At 39.5% G+C, this 20,734-nt stretch overlaps 1 protein-coding gene across 2 annotated transcripts in view; it reads left to right on the forward strand.

The window, feature by feature from the left end:
• The first annotated feature begins 463 nt into the window (after positions 1–463).
• The window catches only part of tshz2 (teashirt zinc finger homeobox 2), a 522,918-nt gene continuing 502,647 nt past the window's right edge, over positions 464–20,734 (forward strand). For both annotated transcript variants that reach the window (XM_072556505.1, XM_072556506.1), the window contains exon 1: positions 464–709. In XM_072556505.1, the coding sequence (XP_072412606.1) occupies positions 670–709 (40 nt within the window). In that variant the 5' untranslated portion in view covers positions 464–669. The remainder of the gene's footprint in view (positions 710–20,734) is intronic.

Genomic DNA, 20,734 nt, shown 5'->3' on the forward strand with positions numbered 1-20,734 from the left:
GATACAATTCATAATTCTGTCATTGTGTATGCATTGTTCTTACTGTCGTTAACAAATACCCAGCGCCTTGTTATTGATAGATTTCTGTTCTGCTTTCATTTTTCACTGTTCCAGATGCTGTCAAATGCAAGGATGAGGCTGCTATAGATTGCATTTGACTTTGCCAGAAGGAGGAGCAGAAGGGAGGAGGAGGGGATCGATGCTCGCTTCTATCGCTTACCCGTGTCTGTACGAGTGAGACTGAGCCCAGTCCCTCCGGAAAAGCTACCAGCCACCGACCGACCGAGAGCAGCAGAAGCTCCGCTCCGCCACTGCTCCAAGAGGCGCTCGCTCGCTCGGGGAAAGGAGAGAGAGAGAGAGAGAGACTGAAACAGGGAGAGGGAGGCAGGACCGACAGCTTGCGATCGTCCAGCCGGGGGGGTGGTGCGTCTCTGTGCAAACCCAGCCACCAGCTCATCCCCCCCCCCCCCCCCCGCCGACACATCCACACGTTATTCTGTGTAATATTTAGGATATTGTCTAACACCTACACATCTATACACACGCAGATAGAGAACTCGCCACCGCTGAGCATCCCTCCTCTTCCTCCCTGTCCTCCCCTCCCTCATTTCCCCCTCACCTCTTCACACACCTGAAGAAAAGTCAAGTTGAAACTCTCTCTCACACAACATGCCGCGGAGGAAGCAGCAAGCACCCAAACGGGCTGCAGGTAAACAAACAACTTCTAATATCTTACCTCTGCTCTGACCCCGGCACTGTTATTATTCAGCAATTATGTTATTTTATTAAAAAAAGAAACAGAAAATCTTCCTGTCCAAACGCGTTCTGTGATATAGCTCATGTGGTCGTTGGTGTTTGGGGGGGGGGGGTGTGATTTTGGTGAGACTTCCCTCTTTTGCCTGAAGTTTTTGTTGTTTTGTTGTTGTTGGATGTGGATTCTTTTCGGTGTGTTTAGCGGGGACTCTGAGCTGTGTGTGTCTGTCTGTGTGTGGAGTTCATGCTGATGGGGACTTTGCCTGGTCCAGCACAATGTAACCCGTGTGTGTGTTTATTCCCTGTCAGTCAAGGGGAATGCAGTCTCCTTCTCTCTTTGCGAGAGAGAGAAAAAAAGATGGATGGGTTGCAATATTTGACTGTAATCTGATACAATGTTTGCAGTGCAGGGGATTTGTGCTCTTACCGCGGTTATATGGGCTGCTCTCTGTCAGGGTAAAAAACAAAAGCAACGGAATTGTGGAGGAGCGTGCACTTCGCAAGCTCTATATATATATATATATATAAGTGCTGCTGGAACTTTGTCCGATTGTAGCTCAAGTCTCAACGCTCAGAGAGAGATAAAAAAAACATAGCTTTACAAAAGAGGAATCTAATCTGGGAAATAAATTGCCTGCTTAAACCTTTCCTCCTGAGAGTTGTGATATTTGGTGGTGTGGGGCACAGAAATAAAAGTTCATTTTTCATCCGCCGGATCCACCCACTTAACTGGTCTTAAAGTCGATTGCCATCTTTGATTTGACGCGTGATTGATCACCTGTCATGTGGCAGGCTTTGATCTATTCATTCTCGATAAATATCAATAAATCACTCACTATGGCAACGCATGTGCTAGTGACGTAACGCCTGCCCCTGTCATTTTCTTGCCCAGACATGCACAATTATTTTGTTTTAGTTTTTTTTAAATGTGTTTTTTTCCTTCATTTCCTCTCCTTTAAGGAGAGTGGGATGAATACATTATGAAGAAATCTTGGCTATTAGTTTACACGCTTTCAACTTGCATGGCTGTAATCTGGTAAATGTGTCACTGCTATAGAAATAACCCTCCAGAAGACTTTCTTCATTGTTGAGGTAATTGTCTCTCCCTTGACAGGCACATTCATCAGTGGCTTAATGGTCAATCAAAAGTTGGCAGGCTGAGTGTTTTCATTCTTTCCTATACACTACATTAGGCATACTTAATCAAAATGTCTCTGTGTAATGGCTGTGAAGAGTTCATGACTGAGTGATCTGTTGTCTGCACAGATAGAAAATTAACAGCTCAGTGCTGGAAGATGTGAGCTTGCAGATAAACAAATCGTGCATTAATATTTCATCTTTGAGACCTCGATGTGCTATCAGCAGCATATTCTTGGCTGTTCTTCTTCCTGATGGTTTCACAGCTGTAACTCATTTCACTGATGACTTTACTGGGGTTACCAAGAGTGACGACAAATTGATTACCTGGCAGTACAGGAAGGGGCAAAGAGATGTGGGCTGACAGACATGATATAATAATAAGTTCAACAATGTATTGAAGGAAAGTGGATTTTGGGGGGGGGGGGAAACCATCAAGTCACATTCACAAAAAAAAACTTTAAATGCTGTTTCAGTGTTTAAAAAGAAACTTACTTAGAGAAATGCCAGTTCTCCATGTTCCTGTCATTCCTGAAACTTGACACTACCGTCAACCAGGGAATTCAAAAAAATGTCTGGTAACAATATGTTTTATGATTTGAAAGTTTGATGAGGTTAAAAGTGCAGTAATACCACCTGGTGGGGTTCACCAGTTTATATGGTGCCAAAAATGTCTGTTGTATAATGTCTAGAAGTTAACTGTGATTGTGACGTCACAGCCAAGGAATTCTAATAAAACTAAAGTTCTTCACAAACTAAATCCACTCATAGCCTCAAGAAGAACAAACACATAACTAAATGATTTATCTACCTTCAAAAAAGTGTATCCAAATTTGATTCATTTTCATTTTGCTTTATCAATATACTTTTTCTTTTGTTTTATAAATAGAATCTCTGAATTTACTATCATATAGTATAAATATCAAAATACTATGTCAGGATGATTAATATTAGAAATTGTCTGAAGTAAAGGTGGCATGAAATATATTAAAGAATTAACCAGAATAAACTACTTAAGAATTCAAATTATATTCTATGGTCCAGATTTATAAATACCTTTTTATTGTATTGCAGAACATTTGTGATTTAGTATTCAGTTACTTGTAGTAGACAAAGATGAACAAGCTTAAGAGTCTTGGTTTTATTTGTAACCTGATGATTCATTATTAAAATAATATAACAATTATCAGCGCTCCTTTGAACTTACTTTCCAAGTCTAAGCTCCGAAAACAGCTTTTACTTTAGAGCAGAACTGTGTGAAAGTCGTAGTCCTGAACTCTCACTTTCAAAAGATCTCAAACCTGGAACATTATTTGTTGTAGTTGTCCATATTTTTTTCTCCATCTTGCTGTCATTTTCATGCTTTTAAAACTGAAATCAGAATGTGAAACCAATGTTTCTTTTCAGTTTTTCCTACCATGTTGGCACATTGCACTTCCAGACCGTAGTCCTTCACCTTAGTTTCTCACTTATAAATAAACAACTAATGTCTCTAATAATCAGTGCATAAGAGTAACCTTTCCTTGAAATGCGATTTCCATCATCCTTTTTGTAGAGTAATGTGGAAACCATTTAAAAATCAGTTTGTAAACTGCATAGGTTGTAGCCTTACAGGCAAGATTAATAACTGTTTTAAGCATTAATATTTTTTAATGATTAACATTCTAGCTGATTATATCAGTTCTAAGTGGGTCAACACATGCACCACTTTTGTTTCTTTAAATACAGGAATAATTGCCTGCCAAGATGTATCACTAAGCACAAGACTGTCCCAGTATTGAATAGTTCTCAGTGACTCTACGGATGGTATGGTCACTGGCTCTGTAAAGATTAATTTCTGACTTTTGGAGTGCTTTTTTTTCTGAAGTCCAAAGTGTTCTAACAAAAATCAATCCCTCAATCCTTTATAGGTGTAGGATCTCTTGCTCTTACACACACAGCCTAATACTTTGGTGAGTTTGTTTCTGTCATTGTGATTATGGAGCCACAGGAGTGTCATTTTGTCGCTTCATGAATATAATGAATTTCAGAAGACATAACAGTGAAAGTACAAGGAAAACAAAGAGAATGTTGGAAATGTGAGGCAATAAACATAAAAGGCTAGAAGTACACAGTAGGTGTGGCTCCATCTGAAAAGGCAGGTTAATGTTTCAAGTGTAGATTCTTCATTAAAGCTCTGATGAAAGAACTCAGTCTCAAACATTAATGCAAGTTCTCTCTTTTCAGAGCTTGACAAACCTACATTGTACTTTTGTGTGTTTTCTCTTTCTTTCTAGGAGAGAAAGTGCTCATGATGAAATCAGAAATATGTTTGTAACTGCTTTTAAATCTTGATACTTTCCAGTCCAGAATTTTCAGGGTGGACCATGCTGCAACAATTTGTGATGATAAGTGGGTTATTCACTGAGCAGGAATTAAATGTAATAATTACAGTTGTACATTAGCTCCACATGAAGTAATTGTAGATTAATGAACACCTGTGTCCAGAAGAGAGAACTTAAATTCTTGCTTTGAACCTTCCCACTAATTGTACTAATAAAACAAAGACGAACGGTAAAACAAAAGAAAGGTTTGTTGATTTTAACATCTGTTTTCAATGTGTTTTTTGAAATGAAAATCACTTATTGGATACATTCTGTTCAGTGTGGAAATGTAAGTTTATAAGTCCCTTGAATTTGCTTTTAAAATCATAGCCAATTATGCACCAACTTCTTGTTTCTATTAGTGGCACCTCAGTGTTTGGTTTAGTATTAGCTTGGAGGATGCTGTCACTCCACAACAAAATAGACCATGCTGAATTTTACCCAAGGTGGTAGATTTCACCATGCTCCAACCAGTACAGCCATTGTTGTAAATCACACTTAGGAGAGTTCCAAACTGGGATTAAAACTCTCCTAACTGGGATTGAGCATATTAAATCTTAATATTCATTTACTATTGCAGATTAGGATGCAAATTTTGAGAAGAATTAATATCGATAATGTGTTTAAATGCTTTATTCTTATGATTTCTACTCTTTGCCCATAAGACCTTGTGAGTAAAAGTCCTCGCTAAGTTAGGAAAATGATCAGAAATACGAGCAAGAGTTGGCCATTTTGTCCAAAAGCCTGCCTAGACAATCAATAAGATTATGGCTGCCTTGATTGTGGCTTTGATTCCATTTTCTAACATGCCCCCATAATCCCGGGTCAAAAATCTGTCGAATTTAAAATTGTCTACTTAGACTACACCCCCGTGCAAGAGAATTCCATGGACAAATGACAATGAGGAGAAATTTCTCCACATCCTCCATATTAAATGGGAGGTATGTTATTTTAAAACAGTATCCCTTTGTTCTCGATTCCCCATAAGATGTAATATCTTCTCAGCATCTACCTTGTCAAGCCCTGTCTCAATCTTGTATGTTTCAGTACAATCATGCCTCGTTCTTTTTAACGCCACTGAATATCGACCCAACCTGCTCAGCTTTTCTTTACAAGGGAAGACTCTTTCATTTTAGGAATGTGCCTTGTGAAACTTGTCTGAACTGCCTCCAAGACAAATATATCCTGACTTAAATAAGGAGACAAAACTTGTACACAGTATTCCAGGTGAGGTCTCACCAATCCAGAGGGGATCAGTGAGAGTCCAACTGTGCATCAACACAATCAGATTCTGACATAAACATATGCATTTATTCCAAAGAGTGTATTCAGGCAACAATGCCCTATGTAAGAGGCAGACAGTTCTAATATGTATTTGTTCACCATGAATATTTATTGCTGAAACAGGTTTTTAAAATGTAATTCATGGGAATTGCTGGCAGGGCCAACATTGATTGTCCAACCCCAGTTGCCTTTGAGGTGATGGTGGTGGGCTGCCTTCTTGCGGTCATTTGGTGTCCGTATACCCACAATGCCATTAAGGGTGCGTTATTGAAGCTTTTAATCTTGCATCAATCAGGGCAGAATGTTGTTCCCTTTGAGATTTGATATTCTTGGCATTCTGTGCTAATGAAAAGGTTCAACAGCATGTTGTTTTATTCAAAAATGATTAAGTACTGTGGTAACAAAATAATAATTATAGAATATAAATTTAAACTTACTTAGATGACTAAATTGCCACTGATTGGATCTCTGAATCAGTCATGCAGCAGCTGGATAGTGTGGAATGGCTGCAAAATGGACATTACAGTTTCTTTGGAAGATAGACAGGGTAGAGTGGGTGGCCCATCCTAATATTATTCATTTTCTGGGTAATGAGGGGTACAGGGAATGTCAGTGGGAGGAGTTGGTAGCATAGTGGTAGGCAACAAATGCCAGCCTTGCCAACAATACCAACATCCCATGCAAGAATAAAGAAAAGAGAAATTCCTGAACCAATGTTGACAGACTCAGAAATTCAGCACTGAACGCTGATGTTTAATCCATTCATTGTCTGTGATAGTAACACATCAGAATGAATTCATTTCATCTCATTTCCCTCCTCTTACTCCGTATCTTCTTTATTTTTCTTTCACAGTTCATCTGATTCTCACTTAATAGTCATGATTCACTCAGTTACATTAGTCACTTGTGGTAGTCCATTTAATATTCCAGTAACCTTCTGTAAATAAAAGAAAAGGCTTCTAACTTTTCCCTTCTTCTCGTAGTAAGTCAACACCGTGGGCAGCACGGTGGCACAGTGTTTAGCACTGCTGCCTCACAGTACCTGAGACCCGGGTTCAATTCCTGCCTCAGGCGACTGACTGTGTGGAGTTTGCATGTTTTCCCCGTGTCTGCATGGGTTTCCTCTGGGTGCTCCGGTTTCCTCCCACAGTCCAAAGATGTGCAGGTCAGGTGAATTGGCCATGCTAAATTGCCCGCAGTGTTAGGTAAGGGGTAAATGTAGGGGTATCGGTGGGTTGCGCTTCAGCAGGTCGGTGTGGACTTGTTGGGCCGACGGGCCTGTTTCCACACTGTAATGTAATGTAATCTAATCTAATCTAAACTATTTATATCACAATGATTTGAACATTTAGTGGCCAGAAAGAAAAGTATTAAGGCCATGATTCTTGTGAACTAATTTAGTTCTGTCCATCATTTTGGATGTGTTCTTTATCCCTACGCAATGAATGTTGGAAGCAGCATTATGTAAAATGGGCTGAATAAGGCTATACCCATAGGCAAAGAAGTGTAATATTGGAGAGGTAGAACAATGCCATTTTGGTGAGTCAGTGCCACTAGGTAAGTGCTCATAATGTAATACACTATCTTAAAGAATTTACCTGTGATTACGATATATGTCCTTATGTTCTGGAGTGAAAGTCAAATAAAACATTTTATCTTCAATATATAATCAAGCTTATTGTGACTTATGCATTGATAGCTTGACGATGTTGGTTGTGGAAAAGTTCTTGCCTTGAATTTCCCCACCTGCTTGCCTGATTGAGAGATGTGGTAGTTAACATCCAAAGGCACACAAATGGCAAAATGCAGTTTTCTTTTTGATATATGTATTTGCTGATATGTATCTCATTGCAGAGAAACACAACAATCCTTTGGCTTATATGTCTGGGCCTTCCTATAAACAAGGAAAATGTAATTGTAATTTTTCATGATTTACTATTGGAAACAGATGCTTCTTGCTGATTAAAAGTCTATAGGTAATGACCACAATGCTGTGCTGTACTAATGAGTATATTTCAATCAAAAGCATCTGTTTCTCACTTTCAGTGCCATATTTCTATAAAAACTGTACATTTACGTAAGTTACCAGACCCTGTGGGAAAACTTTCATTCTGCAAGGTATGGTTCTGGAAACAAAATAAAAAGAAATCATTTGACATTGCTCTTCCCATCTTCTGTGATGCTTTTGCTTTTTTTTTGCATTATTATGTTCTGTTATTAGATGCAGAGATAATAACAAATTCTGAGTCATTATGTCTTTATTTGCAATCTGAGTGTTTCTTGATTAGTCTCCCCTTCCTATTGGCTAAAGGTCTATGTTGAGCCTAAGGTCCATAAAACAGCTTGATCCAAAAGCACCAAAAATAGTGATTTCCTTAGAATGTGCATTTTTATGTCAAAAGGGCATTGACTTCAAGATGTGGGAAGTATGTGGGTTAGACAGAGACATTGGTTATTGCAACAGATAGTATGGTGAATCACTGGTGGATCAGCATGCTGTTATCTGTAGCAGTGCAAATTCTTCCTTGGTTCTTTAATTTTGCTTTGTTGAAAAGGCTCTTGATTGACCTCACTGTGTGTTTATACTTCTCTGAATTAAACTACTCCAGCAGTAATTGACCATTATATTTGCCTGAAAAATAAAATTGGTTTGCGCTTTAACAAAATCCTCTGATTTTCACCCTGCCAATTTGTTATTTTTAGAATGCGTTAAAGTCAATTTAAGCCTTTTATATGAAGTGTATAATTTATTCTAAGGAGCATACAAGCTTTAAGTCAAAATGGTGGCTGCTTTTAACTCTGCTGCTTAGCTTAGATGAGCCTCTTGCTTGTAAAGTCATATATCATCTTTGCTGAGAGCTGTGGATAAAACCTAGCACTATTTTTGGAAAGAAAAGAGCAACGCAGCTGAAAGGAAGAAATTTTTTTTTAAAAAGGCAGAGTAGATATAAGGGAATCATAGAATCACTCCAGTGCACTTGGAGGCCATTTGACCCATCAACTCTACACCAACCCTCTGAGGGGCATTCCACCCTATCCCCATAACCCCACTTTTATCATGGCTAATTCCCCTAAATTATACATTTCTGCACGCTAAGGGGCAATTTATCACGGCTAATCCACCTAACCTGCACATCTTTGGATTGTGGGAGGAAATCCATGCAGACACAGGGAGAACATGCAAAACTCACAGACAGTCACCCAAGACTGGTCAAATCTTGGTACCTGATACTGTGAGGTAGCAGTGTTAACTGTTGTGCCATTGATAACATACAAAAAAAACAGTATCTCTTGGATAGGAGGGAGAAAGAAAGTTTAATGAATTATCACAAATACACGCAATCTGCAGCTCCAATAATGTAATTAGAATTTAGGTGATGCAAATTTATTTGACTATTGGTGCTTAACATTTGGCTGAATTTCTGTTTTGAGTTGAATAAGTCCAGCAAATCTAAATCTCCAGCTGGCAAACTATATATTAGTGATTTTTCTTTTTTAAAAAGTGAATTTGGGTTTGAGATTTAGTTTAAGGATTGTGTGGCCCAGATTAAAGTGATGTGTTCAGTTTTGTTCCAGTTTTCTACCCTGCCCCCACATTGTGCTTTTCCTGAAGTACACCTATACCAAGTGCTGACTCCAACTACTGTATTTACACCTAACTGATATTACTTAATTTAATATAAAAGTGGTTGAACATGTAAGGAAAGAACGGCTTTGAAAGAAAGATTAATATTGTGCCTTTCATGATCTCAGGGCATCTCAAAGCACTTGAAGCCAATGAAGTGCATATTGAAGTATTGTTCATGGTGGTTTGCAAAATGAGAAAAGACGTCAGAATTTTTAATGTGTCCACTTATAGGTGGTGAGGTCACTCTTTGATTTCCTATCCTTTTATCCATTTACGTTTCTGGGCATAAAATTTGGATCACCTTCGCTCACAGATTTTACCTCTAGTGCTTTACTCCAAAGAACATCCCTTTATGCTGTTTGCATAAAATGTTTTGACAGACATTATTCCATAATCCACTGTTGTTAATAACTCCCAGCTCCACATTTTCACCAGTCACTTTGACTCTTCAACCTTTTTTCTGTTGCCAAAGCCAGTTGGCTGATATTTAGTCTGAACGTGGAAAGGCTGTTATCATTATCTTCAGTTCCCTCCCTATTGCTTCAGACTGCTCATAGCCTTAAAGTCTTGTTTGAGTTGAGATCTTGCCTCCAACACATTCCTGCTAGGTCTTCCATGTTCCAGCCTGTATAAAAATCTGTTTGCATAGGAAACAAGAAACAGAGTATAGTACAGTGTATCAGGTTATGTTTGTTGACCTACACATTGACATCTAAGAGTGCAGTGCTGGAAAAGCACAGTTGGTCAGACAACAAACGAGGAACAGGAGAATCGGCATTTCCGGCATAAGCTGAAAATGTGTTGCTGGAAAAGCGCAGCAGATCAGGCAGCATCCAAGGAGCAGGAGAATCGACGTTTCGGGCATGAGCCCTTCATCATGAAATGTCGACTGTCCTGCTCCTTGGATGCTGCCTGACTGGCTTTGCTTTTCCATCACCACATTCTTCAACTCTAATCTCCAGCATCTGCAGTCCTCACTTACTCCTACACATTGACATCAGCCACTGCGTCAGATCTAAAATCCTTCTATCCTTGTCCACAATATTATCCCACCCCGCCTAATTTCTTTCAGCCTTACAACTGTCATCTCCAATGTCTATATCTCTCTTTTTTTTGGGCTCTTGTGCATCACCCTTGTCCCTTTTACTGTGCTAATGGTGATGATCTCCAGCCCTCCGTGTCCCATTTGATGGAACAGGCTCTGGAAATCTTCCTCTATCTTCCTTTCATTTTCATTTTAAGAGACCTCTTGGTATCCACTACTTTGGTTAAGCATTTAGACACCTTCTACTATCTCCTGCTTTGTCTCTACTGTCCCACTTGGTGCGACCCAAATGATTCTTGTCTTCACAGTGGGGTTTTAACTAAGGTGACCACCGCCTACTTCAGCAGAATTTTATTTTCAGATTCCTAGATTGTCAGGGATATTAATTTTGCTGTGTATTTGGTTCTGCTCTTCAAAAAGGAGAGACCTACAAATTTAGAATTAAGGATCTCACAACATCCTCTAATTTATGCTATCAAAAGGCCAAGACAGTAGAGGACTGTACTTTGATTATTGATGTCCCATAGTGATTTGACATGTTGATGCCAAGTCTGGTATCACTCCTAAATTTGAATAACTTCCCTAAAGCGCATCCAAAGTGCTATACAGTTCTGCAAAACTACCCCTGAAATATTAGTTCTGTAAATATAACACTGGCCGTAAGCAAATTACTGTTGGGTAGTTTTTGTTCATATTGATTTTTGTATTTATTTACACCTGTATTTCTTTTGCATTAATGAGCACCAATAACAGAGTTCATATTTCTGAATGTTTCTATCAAAGATGGATTGTTTGGTAATCATCTTTACTAAGACCTTGCTGATTTTGTGGCACTGGTTGAAAAAACTCATTATGCTCCAATGCAATGCATTCTAATGAATTTTCAAAATACTTTTTTTTTGTTTGAAGCATAACTTTTACCTCTTCCTTTTGTGGTCAGGATACCTCAAATTATAGAAAGAGAGACTAAATACTGCAAAAAAAATTATCAGCATCTTATCAGGCAGAGATCCAAAAAATGTCAAATTGTAGAACTTAAGCTTTGTGCTGCTATTTAACTGTAAGTTGATGGATTTTTGACAGGTTTATAGCTGACAAGTTCCATGGCTAGTCAAGCAGTGCAATTATGTTTGAGTTAATTTGATATAATCAAGTTGATGTTATGCAGTCCCAGTTGACTCGAGCAGTGTATGTAGTCAGTTTTCTGCTGGTGGTTATAAATAAGAATTGAAATTTGGTTAATCTAATCAGAGAAGAAAGCATCTCACACTGTGATATGTTTCAAGTTTGTTGTACTTTGTAAAGTAATGTTAAAAGCAGCAGCTAATGTCAGAGGTAACCCAATCAGTCACACGTAGAGAGGAGACCATTTAGTTGTGCGTGTGCAAAGCCGTAAATGTTGTGCTTTGAAATGTTTCTTTTAGTGTAGTTAAACTGGCAGAAGCTGTCTCCCTTCTGAACTGAGTTGAGCATGCACGCTTGAGAAAGCGTTATCATGGGAACAAGCTTTGTGGAGCCTAGTTCAAACTAAGTACACTTGCTTTGGAGCTGTACTTATTACAGTACAGCACAGCACAAACTGGCAGTATGGAGTTTGGGGATGAATGTAGGTTTTAGTGTTTTGAGTAACAAAGTTGAGCTCTAGCTTAGAAAGATGCAAATGACCCTGATTGTTCACAGTACAATGATTGCAAAAATCTCCAACCTTACATAGGTTTTGATTTATTTTTAAAATTGTCATCAAAAACAAACCTATATCTTTTGTTTCGAGCACAAAACAGGGAAGCTAGGGCAAATGTTATTTTAAATTGGATATTTGAGGTCCAGTTTGCCACACACAAATTTCCTAATCTAACACTGGATTGTAGTAGATGCTGGAAATCTAAACAAAAAATGCAGGAAGTACTCAGCAGATCTGGCAGCATCTGTGCAGAAAGAAATTGTTAATCCATGGAATTTGAAGCTGCCCTGTGAGCCAACTGAAAGGAGGTGTGGACGCATAAAATTGGATGACATGGTAGGAACACTGTACCTGTTGTCCTCCTGCCCTGCTGGTGAAATACCAGTAGTGGGAGGGGAACCCTGGAGTAAATGGCAATGCCACCAGGTACTGTCAGCATTATTGTAGATAAGGTTTCTTATGTCCACCCTTGGGCTAAGGAAGGGCTACCTCCCTTTGCCAATGGTATTTTACCAGCAGTAGGAGGCTCAATTGCATGAGACGTGACCACTAGATCAAGCCTGTTAGCCTTGTTACCGATGTTTGGGAGGGATGGGCTGAACAGTGGGAACTGTATGACAGTGAGGTACCAGTACCCGAAGATACTAATGTGTGTCTTCCCCTCCCCAACCTACCAGAGCCCCCCCACAATACTGATCCTGGTCTCTTCCATCCCTGTTACTGGGCTCTTCCCTCCTGAATGTGTTGGGACACCCCCCCCCCCCCCCCCCCCTCCAATACACACACCCTCTTCAGCTTAAGCTATGATGGGGTTGGTGACTGGATGCAACACTAACCACATTGTGAGGCAAGTCTTCCCCAGAGAAAATCAATTTTCCAATGAGCGAAGAGGGAAACCCAGGTGCAGTACAACTCAAACAGGCAAAGAAAAATGGAGCAGAGGTTACATTCCGTTTCATTTAGCTGTGAATCCAGAGGACTGTACAATACTGAGTTAAAAGATGAGATGAAGTATATGTTGGGCTTAACTGTTTTTGGCCTCCTGCTGAGTTCCAGCGGAGCAAGGTTTCCAGAAGATCAGGATCACCGTTCTAGTCTGAATCAATGTGTTCCAGAAACTTATGACTAATCTCTTTGAAGTAAGCAAGAATGTGGTTGTCAACAGATCTTGCTAAATGTGGCACACTAAGCCCTCAGAATATGTCTCAATCCAAGGGGGTAACATTATGATGCATTGCATGATGATGCTTTGGCAGGTCAGGGTAGCATAATGGTTATGTTATGAGGTTAGTCATCCAGAGGCCTGGATTCATGCTATGGAGACCCAAGTCTACCTCCCATCTGGGGAATTGAACTTTGATTAATTACCTAGATCTAGAATAAAGGCAAATAGTGACCATGTTTGATATAAAAAGCTATCTGATTCACTAGTCCTTATTAGGGAAGGAAGCATACTATTCTCCCATGATGCATATGAAATCAGTAGGGCTACAATAATGTAGTTGTCTCTTAATTGCCATATGAAATGTCCAAGCAAACCTCTCCAATGCATTCAACAAGATACCTCCCCATTACATCTCAGGGGCAATGAGGGATGTACAAATCATATTGGCCTTGCCAGTGACACCAACATACCTTGGATTAATTAAAATCAAAACAGTTGGAAGTTCAGAACCTTGTTACCTTCTAAGCAGGATTACCAACTTGCATTTAAAGGGACTTGTATGTTGTGCATTTGTGTTCTAACAGGTTTGGAACAAACTTCTCCTTTCTTATTTCACAGTCCTGTGGCATGCCTTCAAGCAGCAACTTTAAACAAATCAGCAACTGTTCTGACTCACTCTTTGAGGTCTCATTTCAAAATGATGCAGATTTTCTCTTGCCATAACCTTTTTTACCAGTTGCCCAGACTAAGTACTTAGGCCAACAGTTAATGCAGAACCAAAGGTGTGCTTCATCATCAGCAGTGATGTCTTTCAGATATGACACAATTATAAAACTGTCTGCCTTTTCAGATGAATGCAATAGATCCCATGACACAGTTTGAAAGAAGCACAGAGGGGTTTTTCGTTTTCACATTGCTCTTTATTGGACCTCATTACACAAATTGACAGTCACACATCCAATTTGACAGTATTTCAGAAATATGTCTTTGGCTGTAATGATCTTGGAGGCAGCCTGAGGTCATAAAAGGTACAAAAGAAATTCAAGTTTTTTTTCTGTTTTGGTCAGGGGGCATATTAATGTACTTTAGTCATTGAGATATATTTGTGCATGTAGTTAGAAGTGAAAACTATAAAGCAATTGCATTGATATGGAAAATAACACCTACTAGAGACACAACGCCACTCAAATTTGTTGGCCCATTCAACGAAACTCAAAATGTTGCTCTTAGGCTCTGAATCTTGTCCGATACCTTCACTTGTTGAAAGGGAAGGTGGCCTTTATCTACAGTTGTTGAAATTAGTTATACAGTCTGATGATTAAACCTAAGAAATGTAGGTAAATGTACTGTTTCATCCAAAGGATTAGTTGCAGTTTTGTTTGGTGGAATTAATATACGTTTTATGTGCATGTGCCTTCAAATTTCTATACTTGTTGAATGACTGGCACTTTATTTCTGTGAGTGTAAATCTAATAAAAACTCACCTCCTATAATACTTTCTTTTGGATAAGTAATCTTATCCCTTGGAGGGACAGGAGTGCATAAAAATGAATTATCATACAAAAGTTTGAAAGTCATTCAATTAAAGGACAAACTTGTTAAGTTTCGACAGCTCGGTCACCACCGTATTTTAATTCCAAAAAACATTGCTTTGTTCAAAACTGACGCAATGTTTTTTTCCTTTTTATAGGGGCAGCACTTTTCATGTGGAATTCTTAATCCTGACATCAAGCTCAATTGAGAATCAGAAGTCCATAATGGATGGGGAATGGTCACTTGTGACTTTTCCTTGTGCAGCCAGTTAGTGGCTGGGGTTGAGTGAATTGGGGACAATGAAGAGGGTTTCGCAGCTGGAGGGTTTATCTGAGACTTTCTAAATTGAAAACAGCATTTGGGAGCCATTCAGGATATTTGAGAAATGAAGCTTGTCAAACTGGAGGCACCCTGTCCACATCTCTTTTTGAAGTTCAAATACTTTTTTATTTGCAGCCCCGGCATTGCTGTGGGAAAGAGATCCTTCTGCAGAGTGGCCTGTAGCTGCTGCTGTACCCAGATAGGCAAAGGGACATCCAGCAGCGAGCTGGAGAATTGCCCTCTTCCCCAGTCTATAGCTGGAGGCTGTCTCTGTGCAGTGTCTCTCACCACCTGCGAGAACCTGGAGACTCATGGAAAAATCTTTGGGCCCTTAACAAGCCCGCTTTGCTACTCACTGTATGTGGATGGACAGCTCTGTGAATCACCCTGGATCTCAACTCCAGGAGAATGCCAGAGAGGCACAGTGGAACTGGAGAATGGGCAAGCTGCTAGCAGTGTTACTTTTAGGATTTGACTGCATCTTCTCCTTCTGCCTCCGAGGGCAGCACGGTGGCTCTGTGGTTACCACTGCTGCCTCACAGCGCCAGGGACCCGGGTTTGACTCCCGCCTTGTGCGACTGTCTGTGTGGTTTTTACATTCTCCCCGTGTCTGCCTGGGATACTCCGGTTTCCTCCCATAATCCAAAGATGTGCAGGTTAGGTGAATTGATTGTGCTAATTTGCCCATCGTGTCAGATGCATTAGTCAGGGGTAAGTACCGGATAGGGGAATGGGTGTGGGTGAATTACTCTTCACAGGGTCAGTGTGGACTCGTTGGACCAAATGGTTGGTTTCCATACGTAGGGAATCTGATCTCAACAAGTCTAAAAGTTGTGCCATTGGTGGTCACATAATGGAGTGGTAGTGACACTACCCTCTGGGTCAGGAGGCCTGGGTTCAAGTACCACCTGCTTCAGAGGTGGGTTTTAAAATATCTGAACAGATAAGATTCATTTAAAGGTATCTGAAAAGCCTTTCTGTGGTTTCCAAATCACACCAGCTCTGGGCATAAGTGTGATGAGATGTAACTGCTCTATTAGTAGTGGTACATGTGGTGAGGGGGAGAATTGGTGCCACTAATGGAAGGTTTAGATTTCAACTGTAAAACATGGATAAAAAGCTTGTTAATATACTCAAATGCAAAAACAAGGCTTAAGTGTTCTTTTTTTTTAACAAACGTATGCGTGTATTAAATATTTCTGGGAGAATGTTTAAATCCATAAATTACACCCTTCAGTTTGTAAAATATTTGCTGCTTGATTTGGAAAGTAAAAGACCTCAAAGGAAACCATACTTTTTTTGGCGCAGGTTAACCATTGCTCTCTGTTTCCCAAAACCATTGATAAAAGCCTTTCAGATGATAGGCTGTCATTCAGTAATCCTTACCCTTTTTCCAAAATATTGTTACTAAGTTTTAAAAGATGCTGTTTTGTCCCGATAATTGCACTGTAAAATGGAAACTGCCTCGAACAGTCATTCACTCCTGTTATTAAAATACTTGCAAGTGACAAAAGAATGCACCTATTACATTGGGAGGCTTTTGTTTTGCATTTTTGATTAAGAAAATTGCATCTAATGACATTTAGGGAAAAAAAATGTGATCTTTGAATGTAAGTGTAGAATATGTTGAATGAATGTCAGGTTAAAATATATCCAGCTTTCCCCAATAAAAAATGTTTTGTGCATCAAATTTAATCCACAAAGATAATGTGTTCATTCCTGATGTGTTTTTTTTTCTTTCAAGTTGTCTTGTCTGATGCATATGAACTGTTTGAGTCGACTGCAAGCATTATTTCTATTTGCGAATGCAGGCAAAAGTGGCAGCTTGTAAGCGCTGTTGAGTTAATTTGATGTGCATCAAAATAAAGTTGACTCCAATTTGAAGTTGACTTGTGTCATGCGTGTAAATGCGATATGTGTCAATATGTGTTTTTGTTTACCTGACTGCTATCATTGGAAATGTTACCATTTTGCTGGATGCTTCCAGTGGTAAAATCACATCTGTCGTATCCAAATCTCAGATTCTGATTGCTAAGCAGTAAGGTGATTCATTTAAAACCACATTTCCTTGTCTCGTTCAAGTAAGGAGTGATGTTTTGTCGAACACAAAGTCAAGTATACACAGACTAATGAGGAAACATGGCCAACATTTGAAGAATATGTTTCATTTTACGTTAATTAAGTGTAATTCTTACAACAAGGCCATTGTCAACATTTCATTTGTATGCATTTGGAATCTTGACTTGACAAAAAGGCTTTGAGTTTGTATCATGAGAGCTGTTCTAAAGAGCCTCAGGTCATGATTCAATAATGAAGATTAAAGCAACATACCACATGTGCTGGAAATTTTGAAATAAATGCAGAATGTGCTGGAAACACTTTCTGGCAGCATCTGAAGAGAAAGAATTACAAAAACAGCGAACACGGTTGAAGATAACTGTTCATAGATCTCTTCACAGTCAGTCAGACAAGTCGCCAGCACAGAAAAAGGCCATTCAACCTAACTATCTAACTCTTCTAATTCCACTTTCCAGCACTTGACCCATAGCCTTGTTTGTCTTGGTAGCACAAATGTACATCAAATACTTAGTATTTTATTAGATTACTTACAGTATGGAAACAGGCCCTTCGACCCAACAACTCCACACCGACCCGCCGAAGCGCACTCACCCAGACCCATTCCCTTACATTTACCCCTGCACCTAATACTACAGGCAATTTAGCATGGCCAATTCACCTCACTTGCACATTTTTGGACTGTGGGAGGAAACCGGAGCACCCGGAGGAAACCCACGCAGACACGGGGAGAACGTGCAAACTCCACACACAGTTGCCTGAGGTGGGAATTGAACCCAGGTCTCTGGCGCTGTGAGGCAGCAGTGCTAACCACCATGCCTCAGCACTCTTACAGCCAGAGAGTTCCAGATTCCTATCACCATCTGGATGATTTTCTTTTATTTTCCTCAAATCACCTGTCAAGCTCCTGCCCTTAACATTAAATCTATGCCCCCTGGTCATTGATCCCTCCACTAAGGGAAAATATTTGTTTCTGTCTACTCTGTCAAAGCCCCTTATAATTTTATACATCCCAAATATGTCATCCCTCAGTCTCCTTTGCTCCAAGAAAAACAGCTCCATGTAAACAATTCCTCTTTAACTAAAATGCTTCATCCCAGGCAACATTCTGGGAAATCTCCTCTGCACCCACTCCAGTGCAGTCATCCTTCCCAAAGGTCCCAGCATCTTTCTTCTTAAGGTTTGTCATGGTTTTTATATTGCTGGGGAGCTATTTCATTAAACCACCAAGTACCAGGTATGTCATGGACAATCTGATGGTACATAGTGCAATGATCCTGAATTCATTCTGGTTGGAGTTGATATTCTCCCAAGGTTATTTTACATAAAACCTCTCAAATTCCTAGTAGAAAAGGATCTGTTCCTAAGTAGTTGTTAGTATTCTGATTCTAGCGAGTATAGCAGAATATTTACATGGAAAGCTCGTTTAAAATCTGTACACAAGTGAAACACTCAATATAGCTCATTATTATTGCATTATTTTTTAATTAAGAGATCGTATGAAGTTTCCTAAACATATACCTTTAAAATGTTAAGAGGAAAATGTTGCAGTGGTCATTACAACTTTAACTGTATGGACAATAACTTCATCTAGCAAATAATGCATTTCTTTGCCCGTTATACATTTGAAGAAACATTGTCAGTAAAGTGAAGCATCTTGTGAGAGATTTATAGCCCAAAACTGTAAATAATAAAATTGACCTAATGATGCATATTGTGGGATACAGTAACATTCTGGTAATGCTACTAGGCTGGTAATCTACAGGTCTTGATGAATGACCTGGACAATGAGTTTAAATCCACCATGGCAGCTGACGAATTTAAATTCGGCTTATTGGATGAAAATGTAGAATAAAAAGCTAGTAGTATCAGTGGAGACCAGTAAACTACCAGGTTGTTGTTACAAAAACACATCTGGTTCTCTAATATAAAAGAAGAAAATACTGGAAATACACAGCAGGACTGACAGCATCTGTGGATAGAAAAACAGTTATAAGACCATAAGAAATAGGAACAGGACTAGGTTGTTTATCCCTCCTGAGCCTGTGCTGCCATTCACAGGATCATGGTTGATTCGACACACCTATGACCCTCAATTCCCTTACTTTTAATCAGAAATATAGACAAAGTTTAGAATTGTAATAGGTTTTAAGGAGGTGAAATGGAGGAGGGCAAAAATGTGAGGTAAAGTCTGTGATGGAGAAAAGAGATATTGTCATACGTATAATGAATGCCTGCCATCTGAAAGTAAAAATGATACCAGTGAGGTTAAAATGGAAATCTGCAAAGAGAAGGAGACAAAATGGTGGGTAGTGATTTGTGGTCTCTATTATGATCTGAATTCACTGTTGTATCCAGAGATCTGTAAAGTGCTTAATGAGGAAATGAGGTGCTGTTCCATGAGCTTGCGTTGAGCTCCCTTGCGTTGAGCTCCACTGCAACATTGGTTCCCTAATGTCTTACTGAAAGAACAATCAGCCATTCTTACTTGTAGTGGACATATGTGACCTACAGCTAATTGATTGTCCCACAACTGTTCTGAAATTGTCCACAAAGCTACAGTTACATAGAAGATGGCTCACCACCACCTTTTCAATGGTGTTTGGGCATCAGCAATAGCTGCTAGGTTGCCAGTGATGCCCACATCCCATGAATAAATACAGAAAAGGATGTGGGCAAAGAGCAAAGGAATGGGAGTGCAAAACAGCAACTTCAGATGATAAGTTGAAACTTGCACAAGGATAAGGAGACACCTTCTGGACTGAGGTTTTCATAATGAATCTTAAGGTCTAATAGGATGGCACAAGGTCGCATTGTGAACCACGATTACGTGATGGTAAAATTGACTACAGTTTACAAATAGAAATGAGAAATAGGATCTTTGAAATGAATACCCTTTGCTGGAATCGATCAAAGTGTAGGTTGTTTTTCTCCATATCCATCCTGGCATCAAAAGCAGTGGAATTTGCAATGACTATTTCACAATCTGAACCACACCCTACTAACAATTCACAACTGTCATTGTGCTTTAATTCTTTTGGATGATGTCTTTGCTGTTATTCTCTTTATAATAATGTAATTTATGCTATGCTGTCAGAAATCCTTGAGGGGGATACTCCAATGATAGAACTGCAAAGCAGAATTCCCCATTGCAGTAGCTGTAATGCCAGCAATGCTAAATCAAATCCTGGAGTTATTTAGGAGTTTGCTTTGGGGGAGTTCATTGGAATTGCCCCAGGGCCATTTGCACCAAAAATGAATGCTAACAATATTATGCTCCAAAAAAAACCTCAAACGGTTTGCCTCTAGGATCAGTTACCCTGGTCGAGGTTAAGGACTGGAACCTTTCAGAAGACTTCGATAGGACTCACGTTAGCAGTTAGTTATTAAGAGTTCTTCCAAAGATTTTCAGGCCTCAAATTCCTGGGTAACCCAGAAAGTCTGGCGACGTGGGCCCTGAATGAGTGGATATCAGATTGTGTGGTCTAGCTGAAGCTCTGTCCATGGTCTCGCCCATCTTTATCAGTCAGAATTGTAATTTTACTTTGCACCATGTTACCTTTCCATCTCTTTATTTTTCCACTGCAGTAAATATGATAGTCCATTGTGTCACCAAAACACACGAATGCTGATTCCCAGGAAATAAATTGTTGCTCACCGTATTGGGAAAATTGCAGTCAATTCTACTGCTGTTTTGTAGCTGTGTATCCTGAAAAACCCCTCAGCCTTTCAGTACTATCCTACTTCT

Source organism: Chiloscyllium punctatum, chromosome 37 (assembly GCF_047496795.1).
Source record: "Chiloscyllium punctatum isolate Juve2018m chromosome 37, sChiPun1.3, whole genome shotgun sequence".
Taxonomy (NCBI): Eukaryota; Metazoa; Chordata; class Chondrichthyes; order Orectolobiformes; family Hemiscylliidae; genus Chiloscyllium; species Chiloscyllium punctatum.